The sequence below is a fragment of the Leptosomus discolor genome, chromosome 5 (genome assembly GCF_034619465.1).
Source record: "Leptosomus discolor isolate bLepDis1 chromosome 5, bLepDis1.hap2, whole genome shotgun sequence".
Taxonomy (NCBI): Eukaryota; Metazoa; Chordata; class Aves; order Leptosomiformes; family Leptosomidae; genus Leptosomus; species Leptosomus discolor.
This window is the reverse complement of record NC_141395.1, coordinates 22,072,657-22,097,895: the sequence shown is the minus strand read 5'-3', so window position 1 is coordinate 22,097,895 and position 25,239 is coordinate 22,072,657. Positions and strand designations below refer to the sequence as shown.

At 41.2% G+C, this 25,239-nt stretch overlaps 2 protein-coding genes across 4 annotated transcripts in view; one reads left to right on the top strand and one right to left on the bottom strand.

The window, feature by feature from the left end:
- Positions 1-10,959, top strand: part of ABCB11 (ATP binding cassette subfamily B member 11) — a 46,909-nt gene extending 35,950 nt beyond the window's left edge. For all 3 annotated transcript variants that reach the window (XM_086464999.1, XM_086465000.1, XM_086465001.1), the window contains 9 exons: positions 297-401; positions 500-661; positions 2,769-2,972; positions 6,269-6,510; positions 6,623-6,779; positions 7,808-8,005; positions 8,791-8,997; positions 9,871-10,017; positions 10,759-10,959. In XM_086464999.1, the coding sequence (XP_086321125.1) occupies positions 297-401; positions 500-661; positions 2,769-2,972; positions 6,269-6,510; positions 6,623-6,779; positions 7,808-8,005; positions 8,791-8,997; positions 9,871-10,017; positions 10,759-10,959 (1,623 nt within the window). The remainder of the gene's footprint in view (positions 1-296; positions 402-499; positions 662-2,768; positions 2,973-6,268; positions 6,511-6,622; positions 6,780-7,807; positions 8,006-8,790; positions 8,998-9,870; positions 10,018-10,758) is intronic.
- A 5,615-nt stretch (positions 10,960-16,574) lies between these two features.
- Positions 16,575-23,234, bottom strand: G6PC2 (glucose-6-phosphatase catalytic subunit 2). The gene is made up of 5 exons (XM_009949286.1): positions 23,017-23,234; positions 22,581-22,690; positions 19,292-19,403; positions 18,283-18,398; positions 16,575-17,086 (listed from the first exon to the last, which is right to left on the bottom strand). The coding sequence occupies exons 1-5, from the start codon at positions 23,232-23,234 to the stop codon at positions 16,575-16,577; spliced, it is 1,068 nt and encodes a 355-aa protein (XP_009947588.1).
- Positions 23,235-25,239: the final 2,005 nt, after the last annotated feature.

Sequence of the window (25,239 nt, the reverse complement as noted above, 5' to 3'; positions counted from 1 at the left end):
GGATGATAGATTAGTTATAACTAGGGATGGGCAACAAGTAACAGCAGTGTGTGCAGACAGTGAGTATAAGAAACTTGTTGATTAGCAGGAGCAAAAAGCATTATGTTGTACCTAGGCTCACCTTAGGAAAGGTGAGGAACCGGGCCTTTGCAAGGGGTGAGAGAGAGAGAGAGCTCTGTGTTCTGGCTTTGGTTCTAGGGCGGGCTTCTGGCTTGGCAATAGGGAGTCACGAACAAACTTCACACAGAGCAAAACTCACACTTCTAATGTGATGCCACCCATTTTTTTTTTCAAAGACTTTCTCCATTCTTGATGAAGAAGAACAAAGAATCCAGATCAATGGTGTCTGCCTGCTCTTTGTCTTTGTTGGAATTCTTTCATTTTTCACACAGTTTCTACAGGTAATAGCAGTCTGATATGGGTAAATTTCGTTTCTGATCCCTTACTCTGTGGGTACCTCTCTCTGTACAACATTTGTATTTATTCTTATGCACCCCAGGGATACACCTTTGCCAAGTCTGGTGAGCTGCTTACAAGACGGTTAAGGAAAATTGGTTTCCAGGCTATGCTAGGGCAAGACATTGGTTGGTTTGATGACCGGAAGAACAGCCCCGGTGCTTTGACTACAAGACTTGCAACAGATGCCTCACAGGTCCAAGGGGTAAGACCTGGTAGCTTAAGGATCATCTTACTATAAGCACTGATTGAAGGCCTATTTTGACACATTGTCACAGAAATTAGCTGCCATGCAGCCAGCGAGGTCAGTGTCAATTGGTCCTTGGTCAGTCAATTAAGCTATTTCTTTTTATCATAGACTGTCAATGTGGAACTATTATCATTGTATTTACCTAAAAGCACAAATAGGGTCACAATTTACTGCCTGTTATTCCTGCCTGTATTATCAGAACAAGAACAGAAAAATCAATAAAATACCAACCATCAGTGGAACGGGAAGGACCAACCATCTGGTGCAAAAGTTTTCCTTTTTTCTGGAGATGAATTAGCTTTTCACCACAATGCTAAGTGTTTATTTCAAAAACATGTCAGACTAATATTTTAGTGACATTCATCACTAATCATGTTTTCAAGGTTTCAGCATGGTGTTGTGCTTGTTGTGACACTTCCCATTTAAACTGACAGTCCACTTGGAAAACCAGTTTACAGTGCTGGCCAGGGAATCACGTGGCCGGTTTCAGCGTGACTTATTGTCTGGGAAAGTGAACCACTAACTCCATCTGTTGTGTTCCTTAGTGGGCGAGGGTTAAATCATGCTGAGCTATAAATACTACCTATCTGAAGTGATGCTTTGGTAGAAGTGAGTCAGATGCCATTTTACTTGGCTCCAATGTGAGCAATTTTCTAGAAACAAAGAAGGAAGCACAGATTTCTTTGTTACAAAAATTGTCCTGTTTCAGCTTGACCGAAGATGGTAGGTTAGTTTTTAAAAACTATTAATGGAGGTTTTAAGAATTTAAAAGACAAAAGAGAGAAGAGGTTCTCAAAACCCCTGTCAGCAGCAATTTTACAGAATCAGAGAAACAAGCTGTAAGCCTCTTCAGCCTTACAGGGCATATTTTAATTGAAATAAACAAACTTGTAATATTTTAATTTACATTTAATAGCCTGCTAAGGGACATCTTTGTTGCAATCACATGTAGAGCAGTGAAGCACATAGAACCCACAGCTCTGAGGAAAAAAGCACAGAGCTGTTTGAGCAGCAGTGTCCTCCACCCTTCACTGCCTGACCCAGAGCTTAGCCAGCTGCTGCTATTGCAGAGCGAGCTGAAGGTGAGAAGATGCACACAAGTGTCTGAGCTCTGAGAATGGCAACATCTGCACCAGGTGTTAAGAAGTGGACTCTTGGAGTGTGTGTGGGGTGTTAGAGCTGCAGGATCCGGGTAAGAGCAGCCCTATGGCTGCTCCTTTTGGTAGCCTCTGCAGAGCTGGGAGTTGCACCTTCCACTGCGGCCAGGCCCGAGGCACCTTGCTTCGTTGCTGCAGGTCAGAGGAGGAGCAGACAATGAGCATTTTATGCTGCAAGTTCACATCCTGCAAATGAATTTGACTAAAAATGATCAAGGATGCCAAATGTGTGGGGTTTTTCTAATACATAGCAACCTAGTTCCTATCTAGGGCTGCTGTTCACTGCTATGAAAGAAAATAACTTTTGAGTAAATAAATCAAGTTTATTACAAAGAGTAGTGTTCTTGAAGTACATAAGGAGAAATGAATGCATTTAATAAAGGTCATGTCAAAGGCATATTAAAAATTTTTCCTTAATAAGGAGACAGGCAGAAATGCACTTTAATTCATCCTTTCTCAGTGATGTTTCTTACTGATTTTAGCAAAGCTGAGACTTTGTTGTTGATGGTTAAGTTACAAGAGGGTTCTGTTTATTATTTAAATGTGGATGGATAGATGTAGGGGCTAAACAGAGTATTCGGTGAGTGGTTCCCTAAGGAACCAAGGGAACTAATTTAAATGGTTAGATTATCTTTCTTGCAATCATTAGAAACAATTTTCTGAGTTCTCAGTGGAAAGTTTGGTGGATGAAAGAAATATTGGGACATTTGCAGTCCTTCTCCTGATACAATGAATTGGAAACAGTATAGCCATACTGCCTAAATTCCAGTGTAGTCAGCAGCTGTTGGTGCCTTATGATATTTTAATATAAATTAGAGTTTTCTAAAGTTTTACAGGAGAATTTATTTAAAGATTATGGAAGTTACTATAGGAGTACAAGTCAATCATCTCTCTTTTCTTTGAAGGCAACTGGATCGCAGATAGGAATGATTGTCAATGCATTTACCAACATTGGGGTGGCCATGATCATTGCTTTCTACTTCAGCTGGAAACTGAGTTTAGTTATACTGTGTTTCCTGCCATTTTTGGCCTTATCTGGAGCTGTGCAGGCTAAAATGCTGACAGGATTTGCCTCTCAGGACAAGAAAGCGCTGGAAGCTACTGGACAGGTAATGTTATTTAAAACTAATTTATATTTGCAGTCATGGGTAGTTGAAAAATCAGGCATTTGGGACCATCAGTAATTCAAATGTAATGAAACTGGCAATGTTTTGGAAATAAGTTGTAATATTTCAGCCTGTCAAAGCATGGAAACACCAGGGGAACTCCCTAACTGCAACAGCACTTGCTGCATGGAATATGACTGACTTTTCAAAAGTTATTTGACTTAACAGGTAGGCGCAGATCTCTCAGCTGTCTGATTCACCATTGTTGGGTTTTATTTAAATACCCATTTTTTGGTGCCCTGTGATTATGCTGTCCTCAGAAAGCAGCAATACTTGCTTACCTAGGGAGCCTCACATCTGAGAATTCAGCACCGAACCCACAGATCAGTACGTGGATTTTAGAGAGAGCAAAATTTTTCCTGCAGTGGGCCCTACAATGTGTGCTGCTAGATCACAGGCATAACTTTATTTTCATGTATGGTTTTTAAGGGTCAAAATTCTGTCGATTCTCATTTCTCAGCTAGTATATAAGTATTTTTTTTTTATTATTCAGATAAGCATTAACTCTTTTTCCATTAATTTGTAACAGGAGAAATAGCATTTTCTCATAATACTTTAAATTTTGCTCCACAGTGAATACACACCTGTGTGGGTAGTAAACCAACCAGCATGGGAATGAGGAAGGAAATTCCTTTCCTTGGAAAGAATGTGTCCAGTGTTCAGTGACCCCTGGCTAAAGCCCTCCTCCCCATCACTCTAGCTCCAGTATCATGGTTAGCAGCATCCCATGCTCCGCTGGCTGCAAGACCCTGCGAACTGCCTCACGGCAAAGGCTGAGAACAGGTTTCTGTAGTCACTGTAGCAGTGGCTGAGCAGACTTCCAGGCCATGTACCAAACAAGGACAAGGTAGGGATGCAGGAGAAAGGAATGCCGTTTTCTCACAAGCTCACTCCTACGCAGCTCTGCTGCCTTTGAAACACTCAAACTCCTTTGACTTCAGTTCTGGATCACTAAGTTCTGTCACATGACCCAGTACCTGATACCTTTTAAATACACCTGGTTCAACTATGCAGAACCTGAACTGCATCAGAAATGCAGGGGATTTGAAGACAGGCAACATGAGGAAGACAACCTCAGGTTACCCCGCTCAGAGTAATGACTGAGCCTTCTCCCCTGCTTTAGGCTGCCATATTTCTAGCATCAGAAAAAGTAACCTTTGGAGGCCCTCTCAGAGCCTCAGACTTTCCTTCTACGAAGCTACTTTAGCCCATCTTAAAATGACTCTTGCAGAGTTCTCACTCCTCCCAATCCTCCTCCTTCCTGCCTTAAAGTCCTGCCCGCCAAATATCTTGCCCATTGCACCTTCCACCCTGCCCCATCTGAACCTTCCCTCTACCCATCTGAGCTCTCAGCCAAGTACCTTCAGCCTCCTCTTGACCTTAATCTGTGCAGCAAACACATGGACTGGAGCCCTTGCTCTGTTCAGCTCCGCATCTGCTGGCTGTTTCTTTCCCATTGCCCGCTGCAGCTAGCTCAGCCTGCCACCCCCTTTTTGCCTTCTGAAGAAGCAAATCATCAGCTCCCAAATGCCATTTCTGGGTGTGATTTAAAGAAGCATGTCATGACTGGGAGCATAGAAATAAAAAAAAAAAAGAAAAAATCATGTTGACTACCTACACATGCAGATTTCTGGATTTATTTTTTTTTTTTTAATGCACAGAAGGTACTACGTGACTTACTTAGTATCACTTGACTTTGGCATCACTGATCAAATGAGTACATTCACAGGCCACTGTTGAGCGCTGTTAGGAACAATCTTCAATTCCAGAAAGCCAAGGAAGATTTAAGGCCCACATTCAGAATGGTTTAATGGGTTAAAAAAGTAAATCAAAATCAAAATACTGTCTTGACAAGGAGAGAAACTTCACTAATGAGTCAAGGCATCAACTTTTATTCAACAGAGTAACCCAGAGGCTGGGATGAAAAGGGCACTCAATGCGATGAATCTACTTCAGCAGTTTAGGCACTGACTGATTACATCTGGCGGTATTTTCTAATTTATTTGCCAGCACTGTATCTAAATGCTAAACACTCTTTGAGTTCTTCCACGGTGATTGCTCATCAGCCATGCTAAACATGGAAGAGCAGAGGCCAAACAATCCAATTCACAATACCTACTTATCTGCTCCTTCACATTGTATGATAATGCAAGAGATTTGACTCTCAATTTTGGCCAGGGAAAAAAACCTGAAATTGGATGGAATATTTTTAATGACTCATATCAGATCTCTTCCTACATGCTGAAGACATTCATAAGCCATATACCAGGCTATTGCTTCCCAAAGGAAAGTGTCATGCTATGAAGCTACTATCAGTCCAGGCAATCTACAGCATTTGAAACAGATTTCTTAATAAAATTACTTGAGATAATTAGGGTGGAATTAGGATCAAACAAACTGTCAATGTACTTGTACAGATCAAACTGTGGTGCTATTTTTTTGGGACAGAAACCCAAATTATGACTGGCAACAGAGCACAATATAAAGCCTACAATTAATTAAAGCTTCAGAGAAATGTCCATGGGGACTATCTCATAATTGCCTGTGTTGCATTTTCCTATGTACATAGGCAAGCATTGGCTTACTCTTTGCCTATGCACAAGGTAAAAATCCTGGAAATTGTGTCACTGATGTTAGAGGAATCAAGGTGTTACCCTCCATTGATATGTTCCATCTCATCAGGCTTTTTTGGACATAAACAAGAGAAAGAGGGAGGGTGAGCAGGTGAGGAAACATAGTCAATTCAAGTGGCTTTCATTTCCGAAACAGAACTTGGGGCTAGCATGCCTTCTAACTCTTGCCCTGACTATTGCTATAAGTAAAACAAATAAAATAATTGAAATAAGCATCTGTAAATAGTAATTGCACACAATCAAGGAAATGAAAGTGTTGGTAAAACCATTTTTGCTTTTGTGGATGTCCGATATATTCACATTACATGAATAAGTTACAGGTGAGAGCATGTGCCTGATTTCTTAGGTAGGTGCGCTTGCAGCAACAGCTCTAGTGGAGCAGAGCATTCCTATTATGACTGTTGAGAATTTAGTACATCATTGCTTGTAGGAAAGTTTCTCTTTATGTTGGCTGATATTTGGGCCAGTCTGTATCATATCTGAATCAATTTATATATGGCATTTGTGCCCTGTGTCCATGAAAGAATCATGCATTTGTGAAAGAGCACACTCTACTGTTCCAAGTAAAATTCAGGACTTTTACCCATTTTTTTTTTTCTCCTCCAGATCTCCAGTGAAGCCCTCTCCAACATCAGGACTGTTGCTGGGATAGGGAAAGAGAAAATGTTTATCAACAAATTTGAGAAGCACCTGGATATGCCCCACAGAGCTGCAATCAAAAAAGCACACGTTTACGGCGCCTGCTTTGGCTTTGCCCAGAGCATAGTGTTCATTGCCAATGCTGTCTCTTACAGATACGGTGGCTTTCTCGTTGACACGGAAGGCCTCCATTACAGCTCTGTCTTCAGGTGAGAGCCTGCCTGCAGCCAGAAGCAGCTCCGCTCCAGAAGCGCTGGTCTCAGCGTAGTGTTCATCTTCCTGATGGCTTCCCAAGAATGACCATGTGCCTCTTCCCCGCAGGGTGATCTCTGCTATTGTGACCAGTGGCACTGCTTTGGGAAGAGCTTCTTCCTACACCCCAAACTATGCCAAAGCCAAAACATCTGCTGCACGCTTTTTTCAACTGGTCGATCAGCTTCCTAAAATCAGTGTTTACAGTGAAAACGGGGAAAAATGGGTAAGACGGAGAAGAGTAATTTGTGACATCATTGAGCTCAGTATAAGCATTGACGTTGCACTAACGATTTCTAAGTCAACGAGGATCACTGCTTTACAAGGAGGTTACGCTGATTGTATAATTGTTATTTGTCTTCACTCTTTCGGAAGCAGCGAGCTCGGTACTAGACAGCGGGGGTAACATAAAGTGTGGCTAGTAGGAATTCATCAGTGTGAAACTCCTGTGAATTGGAATAGGGCCAATTTGGATGGCTCACAGAACAGCATGTTTTTCCTTTCTGCTCTACAGTTCGCACATAAACCTGACTACCGCTAGCTTATAATGGAGGCTTTTCTCCATTCACATCAAAGTGTTGGGGCTGATCATGAGGAGGCAAATCACCTTTGAGTCAGACAAAAGGAAAATGCTCAATTTTTGGTTAAGAGTCAGAGCTAGAAAATTCAGAGTTTGTTTTTCATTTAACTTGCTTTTTTCAGAATTAAATGAAAAATTGAAGTAAATGTTATGAACTAAATACATTAAGTATTTTGCTTCTAACCATGAAAATAAGGTATTGTGAGTCCCTTCACAGTTTTGTAAAAGAGGTTTTTTAAGAGTTCTGGGAAAACTGACCTGAATTCATCCATTGTTTTAATGTTGCCAAGTTCAATTGACTATTTTTTTTTCTAAATCCAGCTTTTTGCACAAATGTATTTGGATTATCACCAAATTTACACTTACACAGTGTCTGTACTAAAATAAAACACTTACCCATTTGCAAGGCAATCCTGTTTCCAGTTGATGCCTCTGACCAGTGCAGAACGGGCAAGTATAAGCAGAGCAACAGTTATAACTAATGGCTTCATCTCTAGGCCAGCTATGCCAGTGTGGTTTTATCCCTCCTTCTGGGCTCATTTCACAAGCACAAATGTCATACTTTAAATAAGAGATGCAAGAATGGAATCCGAGGAAGAGTTACTTTGTACTTTACAATTCAGTTTTGATCTCGAGCTCATTGTACCATCTTTCTCTTTTTTTTTTTTCACCAGGATGATTTCAAGGGAAGCATTGAATTTCTTAACTGTAAATTCACATACCCTTCTCGGCCTGACATTCAGGTCCTGAAAGGGCTCTCTGTAGCTGTTAAGCCTGGACAGACTTTGGCATTTGTTGGAAGTAGCGGCTGTGGTAAGAGCACCAGTGTCCAGCTTCTGGAGCGTTTCTATGACCCTGAGGAAGGCAGTGTGGTAAGCAAGGGAAACATGGTGCGTGTGCTGCTGGTTTCAGCAATGCTACGAGGACTCTTCTGAATGTGTCCTACTGTGCAGCCTAGCAGTGGTGGCACGTACATATGCAGCTTGGGGCTTCAGCTCCTTCCCAAACAAGTTCGGACAATTCCTGAGTATCATCTCAGAGGTATTCAGGCAAGAGCAGGTGTACCTCGAGCATTATGTAGGCCATAGGCATTCACCTTGGTAGCTCCTGTATGAAACATACAACATGTGGCGTACATTGTAGGAGCACAAGCAAAAGTAAAGTCTGAATGGAGCAATGAAGAGTCTAGAACATCCCTAAATGTACAGCTTCAACAGGCAGCTTCTTCACAGGTTGAATTTCTCTAGAATGACCTTCCAGTTATTCAATGACTGACAGCTTAAAAAGCTTTTATATCTTTTCCTCATGTAACCACTTAACCATCTAGTTTGTCTTCTCATTGGAAAAAATAGGTGTGGTGATCACTATGCCAGGAAGACAACAAAGCATGTGCCTAACCTTAAGCAACTAAATGGTTCACTTGTACTGAAGATTAAGCAAATGGTCTAGTGTTTGGCTGGGTTACAGACATACCCAGAAAATACACATCATCCAAAAAAAGGAGTCAAATATAAGCAGATTCTTCAAATCACTTGAAATCAATTGTGTTTGCATTTTAGTCATATGGCAAAATCATTTAGTTTTGCTATAAATGATTTGGGTTCTGGAGGCTGTCATTTTGGAATGATGTTTCAAGTTTTCTCCTATTTCCTGGTAGTTAATAGATGGACACGACACCAAGAAAATAAATGTACAGTTTCTTAGATCAAAAATTGGAATAGTGTCCCAGGAGCCTGTGCTATTTGACTGCAGCATTGCTGATAATATCAAATATGGCAGTAACACCAAAGAGGCGACGCTGGAAAAAGTCATAGAAGCGGCCCAGAAGGCTCAGCTGCATGATTTTGTCATGTCCCTGCCTGATGTAAGTACCCGCGAGGCCTTGGCTGTGGAACTACAGACAGGCTGCTCGTTGTTCATTGCAGCAGAAGTTGCTCCAAGCCCCGTTAAAGTTGCTACACACATATACCTTTTATTTACTTTTATGGCTATAACAGTAGGAGTAAAAGGGTTGTCGTGCCCATTTGTTGTGTTCCTGAGAGTTTGGGCTTGAGCTGCAATTGGATTTGTACACAGTAGGCAAATAGTTATAAAACTGAAACCAGCAGTTACAACTCCGATCCGGGAGAAAAGGGAAGGTTTTTCAAAGCCATGGACAAGTAAGAAGCAGCACAGTTCAGCAGTCAAAGCATTACACTGAGTCAGGAAAAACAAATCCTGTTCCCAGCTGTGGGAGATTTGCCCTGTGACTGCGGCATGATACTTAGAAAAAAATATTTGAAGCTGGGTCTTACGTGCACTGAAGAAGTATTTAAATGCACTGAAATCATAGAAATATAAATCAGAAGAACAGAAAAGGTATGGCTACAACGTAGGCACCCAAAAAACCTCACTTGTCTAGAAAGCCCTTAAATCACTTTTAGCCTCTTCTCCCAGATCTGGGGGGGGATTTGTTTTGCCTTGAACAAATCAGCCAATAGCTTGCTATCGAATTTTCCTTCCAGGGCTGTCACCACACTGCCTGGGCCCCCAGGCCACACGCACTGCAAAGCATGGCTCGGAAAGGTATCCCCAAACACATGTATCACTCCCACAGCATTTCTGCATCACCAGGTGTTTTAAGGAGAAGGCAGCACTGGCCAGCGCTCTCGCCTCTCCCCTCCTGCCCTTCCTTCAGGTTGTGTACTGGTGTGTTTGCTTACACCTGAATGAAATCTCCCTTTTGTGTATTTTTCAGAAATATGAAACTAATGTTGGGGCTCAAGGATCCCAGCTGTCTCGTGGGCAAAAACAACGCATTGCCATAGCGAGGGCCATCATCCGAGATCCTAAAATTTTATTACTGGATGAAGCTACATCTGCCTTAGACACAGAAAGTGAAAAGGTAAATGCGCAGCAATAAGCAACAGGCGAAAGTTCCTACAATGGCTTACGATGTACAACGCCTTTTTCTATTCTATTTCTATTCTATCCCAACGTACTCCACTACACGACCACAACACTATTCCACACAGTTAATTCAGCGCTTAACAACTTTAATGAGCTTTTCAAAAGATCCAGGAAGCACAGCTATAAAAAACCCAGCCAGCTACAAGGGCTCTTAGACTGCCCATGAGAGGCAGCACTTCTTCAGAAACGTGCATACTAATTCCCTGGGTTTCAAAGCATTCTGTGGGAATGTTTCATGAATATAGCTTCTGCACATTAAAAACCCAAAAATGTATTCAAGCATATGAATGATGAGCCTGAACACCCCAAAAAAACAGCAGTGGGGGGCATAAGAACTTGGGCAGTAATTTGTGTAGCTTGGTTACACTCGGAGATTGGGGTGGTGGAAATTTAAAAACATGCCCACACTGAGCTGTCATTCGGCCTGTTGGCTGAACGAAGGCCTGCTGTAATTTCTCCTGCTGTCTGTGTTTACCTGTCCCTTCTTTGTACTGCTAATAAACTGAGCTCATGATCCAGCTAAGCACACCCATAACACAGCCATTGATTAAGCCTCATGGTCACTCTTACAAGTGTTGCACAGCATGGTTAGTTACCCTGATGCAATTGGATTTCTCCAGTTTCTCCCAACTGGGTTTGCAGAGTTTCACTCTGACACTTTGTCTGTTGCCTTTAGACTGTGCAGGCAGCGCTGGATAAGGCCAGAGAAGGGCGTACCTGCATTGTCATTGCCCACCGCTTGTCCACGATCCAGAACGCTGACATCATCGCCGTGATGTCGCAAGGACTCATCATTGAAAGGGGCACTCATGACGAACTCATGGCCATGGAAGGAGCTTATTACAAGCTTGTTACCACTGGAGCCCCAATTAGCTGAATTACTGTGATTCTAAATTTGAAAGGTTTCTTTTCTGTAAGCAAATACTCTGCGGTAGGTACGTGTATGGTGGTACCCCATTGTGCTACAGAGCGCTCTATGACACCGTGAGTTCTGTGGTGCCCTAAATGTACGTCGCTTCCTGCATCAAGCACGCTTGTCAGGCTATGGCAGGGGACTAAGCATTCAGGAAGTAGTTTGGCCCACTGCCAAGGGAAAGAAAGCCCGAAAATGGGAGCTTTGCTGGCGAGCTGGGGAACTGCCACCATCTGCAGCCAAACTGCACAGTCCTGGCATTCCTCAACTAGCAATCAAGGAAGACTCTGCTCTGGTGTTCTGGAAACTGCCACTTCTCTACGTAAGCTGTACGAATCAAAAACAACCTCAGGAATGACGCTGTGTATCTGAAGGGATAAAATCTCTCCTTACCTTCGCCTTGCAGAGGATCACACAGGTACCCTCCCTGTGGGCACAGCACCGCCACCCCTCCACACCCTACAGGTCAGCCGTGCTGCGGGGGGAGGCTGGGCTTCCCCCGCACGCAGCTACAGCACCAACACCCCAGCGCCCTGAGCCGGCACAGCCGTGCTCCTCCACCAGAACCATGCGGTACTTACAAAGGCAGCAGCTCCACAAAAGGAAAGCAATCAAGAAGCAGAACAGAAGCTGGGGAGGATCATTTCCCCTACACTCACCATTGACCAAAGCTGTCAAATAGATTTTGAATAGGAATAAATGCTTCAGTTAAATCAATGTAAAATCCTACAGTTAATCATCACAGTTATTTAAATCACTTCTATGGAGATGGTGATGGATTATATGTTCTCTTTTTTTCCAAAGGCAAGGCAATGGGGAGTATTTTTACAGAAATCATACATACATGCAGTAAAGGTGGTAAAAAAAAAATAGCCATAATCAGCTCTTCTTTGTATTAAGCAGAGTCTACAAATAGAGCAACAATTCATTCAGAAATGACAAAGGTCAGGATGTATCTTCTTCTGGCAGAAGCTTGTGTCTGTAACAGTTTACTGCATGTTCCTCTGAAATATGTCACCGGTTATTTATTGTCTGCAGGACAATGGGACTCTCTAGTGCCTGGGATCTTGGAGACAAAGCAGGGAGGCATGAAGTCTAAATTACAGTTTCAAAATTTAAATCTTGATTTTGAATAATAGACTATTAACTGGAATCATCATTCTGCATGTCCTAAAAGCTGCAATTCAGGAGGGTTCACCCACTTTATAACAAACCACACCGCAGTGGAGTTTTTTATAAAACTATGCAATGGTACCAACTAACTGCTGAAACTTGAATAGAGCGTAATGGTGAAAACTTTATTAACCTACATCCCTTAATTCCAGGCAGCAAAAAACAATTTCAACTTCTGTACAACTCCATTAATAGAACTATTTCAACAGACCCTACTGAAATCGCACAGCTGACACTGAAACGCTATTTTCCCAAGGAAGTCTGTATCTTAATTCTTAACTGAAAATTAAATAGGAAGCTGCATTATTTGCCTTCTGTTTTAATGTTTTTAGCCTTTTTTTGTTTCAGAGCAATAATTAGTTTGGATGGCTCAGGACTGAAACTATTGACAGAGTGACTATCAATAACCTGTTCACATACCTATATGATATTTAGTTTGCATGAGTATTTTAAGGCCATGGAAAAATAATGACCCTTTATTAAAAACTACAATGACTATGTGTACTTATTCCATAATTCTTTTGCCTAAAGGACACCACTTCCGTGGCCCAAATTACACCAATAAATTGTATTTTTACTGGTTCTTGTGCTTTAGCACGTCATCTCTAACCATTCAGACAAACACCTAAGTATCTTGCAGCAGGTAACAATATTTCTATGTATTTAGCTCATGTCTATACCAAGGGCCTGCTGTGCCGGTCGGAGCTGTTGAGAAGGCCGACACCATCTCCTTGCAGGAGCACAGTGACGGGGCCCAGCTGGGCGGTACTGCTGCTGCTCTTCATTGTGACATCGGCCTGGTTTCAGGCAGCTGGTAGCTGTGGGGAGCTACGGGTCGGGAAGTGCGCCTGCGTAACTGACGGCACTCACGGTGTACGCGAACAGTTGCGCTGGTCCTTCTTACACATGCTTGGGTGCCACCTCCTGCCACTTTATACCTGTGTGCTATTGACCACCAGCCGCTTGTAACGCCCTTCAGCACTGTGCAGAGGGACTGAAGTGCAAGCGGAGCTACAAGGTGTATCTGGGCATGAGCAACACGCCTTGATGGACTGCTTGGGGCAGAGCTGGACTGGCCTTTCCTCTGCAGCTGCCCCACAGGTCAGATCTCCCAGCCCTGGAGCTTGGCGACAAGACCCTTGAGCAGACCCAAAGGCATTTGCTTACGTCTTTCAGAGTCAGCCCTGAGTTATTAGTCTTGACAGCAGTAGCTGACAGTGTCGTTTGACGTGTCTCTGCACAGTCCATGGCAGCTGCATTACCTGGTTTTCCAATCACCCTATTCCTCTGGACAAATATAACCCTGATACAGTTTTGGGATGGCACCGGAGTAACTGCTCTGCAAATTCAGCCCCTGCTCCAACTAGACTACCCGGAGCAGGAACACCCTGTCTGTGGCCAGAGTCCTTCCATGAGGAAGGCATAACAGGGAAGGGGGAAGACAAAAAGAAAAGCTGCGTATTAGCAGAAGTGAGTGTTGTGAACTGAACGTAATGTCAACTCAGCAGCTAGTTTGTATGAGGAGTGAGGGACACTTTCACTTCATATAACTCCTGGCTTGTGAGACTGTTTTTGCAGAGAGATGGAAGGTCTTTCGGAATTGCATTATCCCAATCTGGGCATCTCTAAGTCAAGAATAAAAGATTAACTGTCTCCTGGAATCCCAGTAGTGGGAGCAAAAGGATCAGACAGCACTTTCCACCCTCCTCCTTATTACAAAGGAAAAGCTTAATTCAGAAGGGGGCCTTACAGCCCAAACTAGGTTGAGTAGTTCAGCCCGTCTTCATGTAAGTGTATATGCTCTGTATCTGTTCCAACTATTAACAACATAAACAGCCACAAAAGCCTGATGAAGTCACAGTTTAAATGTTTAAGAGTTTGACAGCTCTTAGTTAAGATGCCACACACTCTTATTAAATAAGGCTTGAAGTATAATTTTCAACTGTGATAAATGCACTAAAGCCTAACTAAGGGACATGTAGGCCTATTCCACTGTATCAACTAAATGGCTGGCTCATGATTTACAATTCTAATTCTATCAAAATATCGAGATTCTGACTCGACACTTGTTATCCCACCACTCTGGAAAAGGCTAACACTTTCTGAAGGTTTGGGAGGCCTCTTTGGAGATTCTTCAGGCAGTTGCACAAAACTCTATAGCCCAACACACTCAGCTGCTCAGAAAGTGTCTCATTCTACTGCCATAACTTTATCAATAGGCTAATTTCTGAAGTTACTGGTAAAATTAAACTAACTTAATTTATTGATTTTCCCACCATTCTTCGTTTTAGTAATGTTTTAATAGTTGCATAAAGAACAAGAGGTGGTTCAGACACGACAGGCCTTTGTCCCTGAAGCACTCAAGTTGCAGGCTGAATTATTAGGATGCTCCAAGAAAGCAAGCAAGAGCCCATGTCTTCTTACATGTCCGTACAGGACTTTGAAGAACACCGCAGAAATGCTAGCTGTCATTCTACATTTATGGCTGTGCCTATCCCAACAGAGGGACCAAGATTCTTTGTCAGTACCGGGAAACACAGACCCTCATGTGGCAGGAGCTTAGAAATGTGATGTCTACCTATAACTCCCAGCTTAAAATGGCCACCATTGCCAGCAGGCCCGAAGAGTGCTGCAAGAGCCACAGATGGCTGCGCACAAAGAATCCCCCGCCGCTGGCCAGCAAGAGTGAGGGATAGAAGGACAGGTAGACCAACCTTCTAGTGTTTCGTGATGCCTCTGTAGGTCACCTCATTGGTGGAAAATAACAAAGCACAGAGCAGCCTGAACATGGGAGAAATCTTTGGCATAGCTATCTTTGATCTCCATTATTTGTTTCTAGTCCCATTAGCTTAGTAATTTTGCTTAAGGAGTCATGATTGTAGAAAAGACTGGTTTCAGGCCTGGTGCTGTGGGAAAAAATGTTCAGAGAACCATTAAAGAAGGCAGCAGGAGATACATAAAGCAGAATGCTCCTCAGACCATAAAACGAGATGATTAATTTTCTTAACTCAAGGTAGTCTTAGTAGGCTCTTAAATAAGGATGCCCGTTTCAGATTTGCTTCTGTAATTTGTATCTTGTTCATTCCCAAAGGCCAACTCAAACTATTCAACTTGTTTTCCCAAATAAATAGGATCCTTTCCATTTCAATTATTCCCACAACTAGTTGGAAGTCTGGAAGCAATATCATGTTTACAGCTTCTAAGCCTTATTGCTGTCAGATCATGCATGCACAGCCATCATTACCCGTATGACAGCCTTACGCTGCTTGTATGCTAAGTAAGTATTATGAGATGGTATCAGCAAAATATTGCATAAAGATTGTGCACTGAAAGGGAAGATGCAACAGTAGATGCTAAATGATGAATAAAAAGGGAAAGTACCTGCCCCTGCCTATCTAGAGCATCCATGTTATATAGCAAACATATATTTATCATATTAGTTACTTGTGTGCTTAGGTAAACAAAGCTGGCAAGAATATAAACTTGCAGTGACTTAGTCTGCAATCACATTTTCATGATTTACACAACTACTGACAGTGATTCAGGTTTGTGACACTTGACCTGAGAGAATTAGACTAATTTACCTTTGCAATACAGGAGCATGAACATTCTTGAGGTGATATGCTGAGGTAATTTCATTATGGACAACTTTCTTCATTTGCTGCTCTGTGTAGATGTACAGAACCCACAGATTTGTTACACCATATTATACATTTTCCATATCAAAGGTGCAACCTGTATAATTCATGATTTATGTGACCACTTTCAAAAAGTAAAAATGAAAAAACCACACAGTAATGCAAAAATATATTCTACAGAGTCTAATTGAAATAAACCTTTATTTTTTTCTCATCTGGCTTAATCAGAAGCTGTTTTGCTCAGAAAGCTCAATAAGTTAAATCTAAAGCCTTGCTTATCACTATGCTGGCCTTTTTCACAGTGACTGAGTACAGCTGTACAGTTGTAGGTAGTGTGGTACTGCCACACCATTATCTAGCACTTTAACACACAATATCTATATACAAAAAAATTAAATATTATCACTATGTACAACTGAGGCTTGAAGCACCATCTAGCTGGAGATGGACAGGACTAAAAGACCACCAAGTAGCTAAATAAAACTAGTTGATTAAAACTTCATTATGACCCAGAGTATTGGGTCATTTCTAACCATACTGCAGTGTGGTTGCAATATTTCTAGGAATAAAATCAGCAATTAATATTTCTGAGCTGCCAAAGTCACTCTTGAACGTACTGATTTCGGATGCACTGGTTACTTACCAGGAGCACATCAAAGATGCAGTGGCATCCCCCTTCGTTAAAATGAGTTAGCAAAACTGCCTTTGCAGAGGGTTCTTGACCAGTTCATATCCATTCCCATATTGCTAACCATTTGGAAACTTTATCTAATTAAGTTTCTTTTCAGTTGTCCTCATTAACGAGTGGACACAGTACGGAACCAAGGCAACTACAGTCAGAGGCATAGCTGCACTCTTACAAAAAGAAAGAATGTAGAATAAATACTCAGTATGAGTAGGTATCTTAACGAAATTATACAGCTGCAGCGTAGCTAAAGAAGCAGCTATACACAATATGCGGAAACTTCTCTTACAGCTATTTTTACCTTTGCAACTTGTGATGAACATTTCAGAATTAATTCCGAGACCTAAGCCAAAGAGTGCGCCTAAATTCCTCACCAGTCCAGCAAATGGAGTTGTGTCAATGTTTATCCAGTCTGGGTTGGCACACCACTTCTTGGCCTTTGGAACAGACCATAGCAAGTCGATATCAAGAAGCTTGAGGACTAGGTAAAAGCCAAGGGCAAAGACGAAAAGAAACAAGTTTGTCTTGATGTACACTCTCAAGCTTGCTGTCTGAATAGCAGGGGTGTGCTCAAATGCTTCTGCCACAAGGATGCCTGTGGATTAGAAACCCAGTGTTACAGGGAACAACACACTTGTACTTTGAAGAAGCACTTTTTACAGTGGCCCTGCAGAATCTGACTTTTGAAGACAGAAGAATATATCTATGTATTTTATATATATATATATCTGTATATATACACCTACACTCACACACAATTTACCACTTCTGTAGTGCATTACAAAACCTCTTCTCCCACTCAAAACTGCTAATTTAAAAAAAAAGAAATTAAATACCAAGCACTACATGTTTTTGACATGAGGGGTACCTTAGGCCTGACTGCATCTCCCAGACGACAACCTATCAAATATTAGATGTAAACTAGAACATTCCTTTTCCAAAAGAGTCCCTCACTCAAAGACCGGCTCCAGCAATGCAGAATTCAACACCAGTTCCCACACAGGCTTTCAGTATCGAAGGAAAAGCCACAGAACACACTTATCTTCTTTCTTACTCATTTTATCCTGGTTGTGAAAAGGCAGAGCTGGAGTGCAAGCTGTCGGCCAGTGCTGCTCAGGCTGCCCCGCATCCGTGAAAGAGAACGGGAGCAGGCAGCTGGTCACCCTCCTCAAAGTCAGATAGGTACTAGAGAGACTGCTCATACTTCGAACTCGCTAAATGCCAACTTGAAACACGTTTAAGTAACTCTGAAAAATGTACTTTAGCTTCTTAAATCACCCTGGGGAGTTTTCACTGCTAATTTGCCTTTTTCTCCGTTTTGCCCCACGTCTCTGGCCAGGTACTTGTCCACACTGCCCACAGGCTAGTTTGTGCCTGGACACCGTTTGAAGTGGACAAAATAGCCTCCTCCTGAGAGGAAAGGCCAAGGCCAAATAGGAGCAACTTCCTCTCTGATCCCTTCCACGAAGGCAGCACAGACAAAGATCAGATGCAGCCAGTACAAATGAGGTAGCGCTCGCCTGTGGCACTGTGGACATGATGCAGTCAGCATCAACTGGCACGCGGACAAGGGCTCACTCCCTGTGTGAATTACAAAGCCAGCAGATACATACTACCTCACAAGTTTTACCTTTAGACTATCATCAAATCCTTGATCTTCCAGAGAGTGGGGAGCACCACTAGAGCTGCAAGCTGAGTAGCACCACTAAAAATCTATTGCCTTTTCTCATACTTCATTTTTTTTTCAGATTTTGCACGTAAGTTGAAAAGGAGAAAAAATAGCAGGATTACCAGCAAATACTCCAAGAATAACTTGATGAGGGAAATGTGTTGCTATGAATACTCTCGAGATGCACACACTGATCTGGATAATCCAAAAAATACTCCAAAGGAATGACCATGTCAGTCTAAGAGCGAAAAGGAAGATGGTTAAAAATTAAGGCAAGATATTTCACTTAGTAATGTACACCAGGCCCCTTCATGTCAGGCTCATATTTTTACCAAGCGGAGGTTTACAAGTAGAGAAGTTTAGAATCAGGTGATTAAAAACTGGAAGTCAGTACTAAAACATCAGCAAGAGTCGTTGCTCTTGCAGCCACATCTAGAGCCACAGGAAGAGACCCCAGTAGTTTCAGTCCAAGACACCATGATGGTTTTAGTGATGAAAGTCGTCAATGGCGAGTTAAATTAGCACTAGTACCTTGAACATACTTCTTGTCATGAAGTCATACTTAAATGCAAAAGCTCAATTATTTGGTGACAAAATTCACATAGTATGGGAACAACCTTGTCAGGCTTGGAAAGAATAGACATCAAAGCAATTGTAGGACTTCCCCACAGAGCTGAGTAACAAGTTACACTGAACTTTGCCAACATTAGGCACATTCGCTTTAAAACGGGGCAAGAAGGATTACCATCAAAGCAGTAAATTTACGTACTAACCAAAAGATCCAACACGTAAAGACAAAGAATAGAATTCAAAATTTCCAACACTGAAGACGTGACACAACCTCTAAGAGGAGCTGATTCAGAGATATCATATGCAATGACCGTAAGTTAATAAATACAAACCTATACCAATGGATAAATCCTCTTAAGGTTCTTTTCTTCAGCTGAAGTAGATCATAATAGAGAGTTTGTTGGTGTTGTGTGGTTTTTTGTTTGGTTTTGGTTTGTTTTTTTTTTTTTTACAAACTGAACAGAACAGACTATGAATATTTGGTTAAAATAAGTCCATTAAAAACATAGCATGTATATAAAGAAATAACTGTATGAGTTCGAATAATGGAAAGGCACTGACCTGTGAAGGGTAACTGCTGATTTCTCTTTCCATCTAACGGTGTAGCTAAGTGCTGCTGTGACCATTACATACCAGACACAGGAAGATCCCATGGCATGTCCAGATGGGCTTCCTAGTAAAAACAAAAAGGAAATATTCAAGCTTGAAAATTACTACTGCAACACTTGTCATGCAGAAAATGTCTACTGGCAGTTACTCACCTAATCTTTAGAAAGAAAACGGTTAACAAAGGCTGAAAGAATGTCAACTGCTTCTCAAAAGTTAATTTTCTCAATATGAATTTTTCATAATACTCCTCTATACAGAATCCAGACTATTTATCTGAAATCAAGTAGGCAACTGCTTAACCAACTTATATTGGTGTGAGCTGGTATCTTGATTGGAAAGCACTGTATTTTTCCATTACTTAGACTTGGATTGTGAGCATCTAGGGCTCTGTTAGGGCTGTAGCATGTAATGTAGAAGGGATATATGAGGATCAGATGACATAGGGTTTGAATGGGCTGCCTCATAATTAAGGGAAGCAACGGAGATTTAGCTCCACATTCTAAACTAAAGTACCAGTGTAATTTTAGATGGCCCTTCAAAACGGCCCCTTATCTGCTTCTCCAGCTACCACGGCGTTAGCAGTTTTGATTGTGATCTGTGTCTCATTAGTAATATTACAGTACAGGTAATCCACATTTCGGTTTCGTAATAAATTTAGAAATGTATCTGAAGTGTGATGGAAGAACTGTGTCTTTCTGCTTTACTTTATTTTATAAATTTTAAGGTGTGTCCAACTTCAACTAGCTTGGAAACAGGTTATCAGTGAAACTGGCATGTGAAATGATGCTGCAACACACTGGACTAACTGCTGTACCCACAGTAGTTTGTAACAGGGAACATGCTCTCATATAGAGATCAACAGTGATTTCTTTTCAGTCCAGCTCTAATAATATACGCGTACTTTGTTTCAATTTAACGAATCAAATTTTAATTTTACTGGAAACAATATGAAGCCACAGAGAAGTTCCTACAACTGTGAAAATCAGCAAAAAACAAAGTATGCTGGCATGATGAAAGGGAAATGATACCTAAAATTACTCTGTCACTTCTTTTCCCCTGTTCACTATGTTTACATTCAACAAACTGAAATAGTGAAGGAGAGAAAATTACTGGAATCTGTCTATACCAGACCTTTACAGCTTGGCTTTCTGTGGAGACAAGAGAGAAGTAAAAGGTACAGGGTTATTTCACTGCCAGAAGAAATCATTTGGGATGAAGAATGTGTTATGACCCAGCACTATATAGTAGTTTGCAAAGCAAAAGAATATTTCAGTGAGGCAGCAAAGCAGGAATGCCTAGGGAGGACAAGCACAATGATTTCTGGCTCTCTGCACTCATTTTCAGTATTCCACTTGGCGCTACCTTTAATAGTCACGCTACCAACTCTTTCACTAATTTTGTAGCAGATGTACACCTCTAAATCTCACAAGAGAACAAATGTCACTGATAAGGAAACCATAATGTTGTATATCAGCACTGGGAAAGCTTCTCTTTGTTCTCATCTAGGAAAATGTCATCTAGGAAAAATGTTTCATAGTTCATCTGCAAATTACCTACTAGAAACAGCATAAACTCCACCTTAAGGTTTATGTTCTTAAAACCTTACAGAACAGATGGCTGCAGGGGTTTAGTTCAGTTCATTTCAGAAATTCAAACCAAATTCAGGTCCTAGATTGCTTGCCATGTAGTCATATAAAAAGTTCCCCTAGCTTTCCCTTTTGCTGAGCCGCAGAGTTTGGGGTTCAGGCTATCCTAGCAATATTTGGATATGCCTTTCTCATGTCTGTGGTAGCTTCTCTAATTTTTTTCATACAAAATGCCTATTTTAAAAGGTGTGTGACATACCATGTAAGCTCACACAATGACTGTGTGCACCTAACAGCTGCACTGGCTGCACCTCCTCTTGTTAATGAGGAACAGCTGAGCCACAGATATTGTCAGTGGTAAAGGAAATATCTGGAGGTGGGAGAAAAACGTGGTCATTGTGAGTGCAAATAAGGAATTGATATGACAGTCTACCCACTGGACAGAAACAGGAATGACGTGTTACTTCAGGAAGAAAGTAACAGGAAGAAAGGCCTTCCTGTTCCATGAATCAAAATGAAACGCATTGACTGGTTCCTTAGCCAGGGCTTGGAATTACATGGTGCTGAATGGGCTCCGTTCTGAAGGCTTTTGAAAAGATCTGAAGGACTTCAATACTTTAGGTTAGGTCTCAAATGAATTCACTTGAAACAGACTGCAGATCATATATAGACCAGGCATTATCAAACCCTGCCTGATACAAGGGCTTAAGCTCCTTGTTCAAAATCGCAATGGGATATAATGCAGGACACTGTTAACAATACACAGCTCTGCAACCACTTAAAGCTTGCAGTGGCACTGATGAGGCGCACAGCACATTCATTTCCACAGTCAGTATCTTCTTGTACAACGAATTAAACTAAATTCAGTCAGTTAGCTCCAAGCAAGTTTTTCTTATTTCACATATTAGGGCTGCACAAGCTCATTTAACTTCAGCAGTATTTGAGTTCCACAGAGAAGACAATGAGATGCAAAAAAGTGAAAATACATTGAAAAGATACATTTGTTTTAAAGAAGTTTTTTTCCTTGTATTTGTACACCCCCCTCCCCCCACCCCCATCCCCCATTCAGTGACAGTATCTGGTTCTGGGAAGAGGGGTTCCATTTTCCACTTGTGATACATTACATGATCGATTGTTGATACTACTGTTATTTACACTGAACCACCTACCAGTTTTTGTGGTTTGAATAATTCTTGCAATAGTGCAAAAGCCTTCAAACTCAAGAGCCCCCTGCTCTGTTTCGGAACACTCTCAAACAACATGGAATTTCTCTCCCCAAGCTGATGTCATTGGCACTGCAATTGTTCCTAAAGTGACTTCACGAAGCAGGTGAATCACTCTTTCTGAATCTACGACACAAGTTTTGTGAAAATTCCTTTCCAACATGCCAGTTCATTCTAGGAGGAGTTATATTTAAAGAAAATCCCCCTCCCTTGCACTGTTCAAAGGCAATGAAGTAAACATTCTTGTCACACAGAAATCAAATACCTATCATCACATTTATTTCTTCCTTTTTCTCGTCCTGTGTTTTGGTGGTATTTTAAACCTGAGCTCTCAGATTTATATATCATACAAGATCTTCATAAGCCACATCCCCTCCCCTCAAAACCATTCTCTCTATTAAATGTGCCAACGTAACCTCCAATATTTCTTACCTGGTCCAGTTTCACATGTTATCGGAAACTGTTCAAGGCATGGGCTCGACTGATTGGGATAAATCATTGTTTCTTGCACCCACCAGTATGGGCGATGGCCAAATAAAATCCTGACAAAAAATAAAATAAAATTAAGCAGAAATGCAATAAAAAGATTTTTATATCAGAAGGCCTCAGGAAAGTATGATAAATAATCTTACAATGAATATGAAGAGCCATATTGCCCAAACTATTCTATAATAGTTGTACAGGTTCTTCTTGTCGTATCAACATCTCATTTCAAACATATCTTAAATATCTTCATTGTGTATTCCCATTTTGTAATTACAGGGGAAAGTCTACTAGTACATTATTCACAGAAAGTTTTCTAAACTTGAGGCACATACAGTAACCATCATTAAAAACACTAAATTTTAAAATAAATCCAACTTCTTACCATTTAAATATGAGGTTGAACCAATCACCAATGACTGCCACCCATATCATTTTAGTACCAACCACTTGGTTGAGCTGAAACCAAAGAGGAAAATAAATTGAGAATATATTCCGGGGATCGCCAACATGTGACATAAAGTTAAGGAAATCCTGGTAAGCCCTGTAGTCCCTCTGTAAACGCTGAATGATAAGCACGCCATTGCTATGAAGGAGATCCATCTTAATGGATTAAACTGTACTTGAAATATAGTAAAGTTCCTTTAATCTTAAGTTTCTAGTGATGGAGAATAAGAACCATGGAGGGGAGCTATTAAAAAGTGAGAGAAGGTGATTGACGTTGCCTTTATATTGTATCGGTGTGGTGTAGCCAGCCATTCCTGGAACACGTGGCTCCAAATCTCCGGGAAAGCACGAGTCTGTTAGCACTGGAAAGCTTTTCTGTTTGCAAATTTTAATTGGAGGAAACTAAGTGAAGTACATGCTGAGCAGCAGCAAATCGTGGGGAAAGTTTTGTGGAAACACAATGTGTGACTTATGCAATCCTTTGTATGAACAGTTGGAACATGTTTGCTTGAATTTTCTCACAGTTCATTTCTCTGCAGGACGGACATTAGTAATGTGTATACTTCATTAAGTGTTGCCTGCATAAAGGATAGAAAGAATACACAAATAATTGGTCTTTGCAGAACTGTCATTAAAGCTGTACGTTTCACTTCAAAACAGGATTTGGCTACCATGCTGCGTCTAATACTTTGCACAACACATTTTCAGTCATGGCAAATACAACCAGCATCCATACATCAACGATGGTGTTGAGCTCTAGATTCATTTTTAAAGCAGCAATATCTCAAAGCACTGAAAAACAATTGTTTCCTTCATACAAGAGGCCATGTTAATCCAGGGCACGATGCAGATGAAGCTTAGTCTCCGAGTCATCTCATTCAGTATTGCTGTGATGCAAGTCCTACACACCTCTGCCAGTGGGAGCAGAAGCCTGAGCTACTGCAGCCCCCCTTCTCGCTGCCCAGCCCAGCAGAAATGAGACCCGCTTCACAAACCCAACAAGGTTGGGAACAGACGATTATGAGTATTTCCCTGAAGCATTCCCAAATGAAGCACTTGGGTTCTTCGGCGTGAACAGCCAAGACATTCTGCCAGACAGCAGGATTTTAGGTGTATACAGCAAATAATGTATTAGCACATCAGATTTATCAATATTAGTACTAATAACTGTAGCACAGGAAAAGATTATGTTCGTTTGTGAGGTGGCTACATGAAAAACTTTCTTCCACAAGAGATTGAACGGAAACCAGAAGTCTGATGATACCATCATCTGATGATACCATCATCTGATATCATCTGAGCAGCCAGAGGAAAACTTCAGTTCTTTATCAGGCTCTAATATCCAGACATATTCATATCTTCTATTAAAGATTATCTGTGTATCTGAAACAATTACAATCAGAAAACAAAGGCAGCTGTATATATGCAGGGCGTGCTTCCCTGCTGCTTTCTCCATGCACTTAAGGCTAAACTACACAAGCTGAGGAGACAAAGACATGAACTACTTAACTGTTTTTGCTGAAGAGAGGCTTAACAGGGCTTTATGATGTGTGGTCAGGGAAGTCACATGGAAACATTAAGTAGATTCAACAAATAAGGCATGACAATTAAATGGACTTAGAAGACCTCTCTTCCTGACACAACCTCCCATTTACTTTAGCTACTCACATTTACTTTAGCTATTAATAGCCTGTTTTTAGAAACTTCTTAGCAGTTTTAAATCCTCTATGTTTATTGCTACCAGTTGCACTGAGCCATGTGGAAAGCCTTGAAGTTAAGAAGAGTTTTAAAATTCTATGCACTGTTTCTGAATAACTACTACAATATTTTTCTGTACATTGACTGAATTATTCGCTTCAACTGCTATCACCTGATTTCAAGGAAAACCCTTCCAAACCCAAAATTTCTGGATATTTCAACCACAAATATTTCCTAGCTTTTTAGCTGCAAATACTTGGAGAGGTTTTCTGCTTGCTAAGCTGTATAGCTTATAATTTTTCAGGGTGTCCACCAAGGGAACTGTCATATAAATGAACTCCCAGTTCTTTCCCAAGAATTTACCTGTTTAGAAACACCTCTCAAACAACTTTTTATGCCTTATTACTACAGAAAATGTCCTTTTGCCACGTTTTTCTTTTTGCAAAAATATCTCTCCTTTAAA

Excerpts from the sequence above, each read along its gene's own strand:
- G6PC2 (XM_009949286.1), bottom strand. The coding sequence starts at position 23,234 with ATGGATCTCCTTCATAGCAATGGCGTGCTTATCATTCAGCGTTTACAG. Across the intron at positions 19,404-22,580 it reads AACATGTGAAACTGGACCAG|GAAGCCCATCTGGACATGCC; the intron begins GTAAGAAATATT and ends TGTTTTTACTAG. Across the intron at positions 17,087-18,282 it reads TATTCTTGGAGTATTTGCTG|GCATCCTTGTGGCAGAAGCA; the intron begins GTAATCCTGCTA and ends TCTAATCCACAG.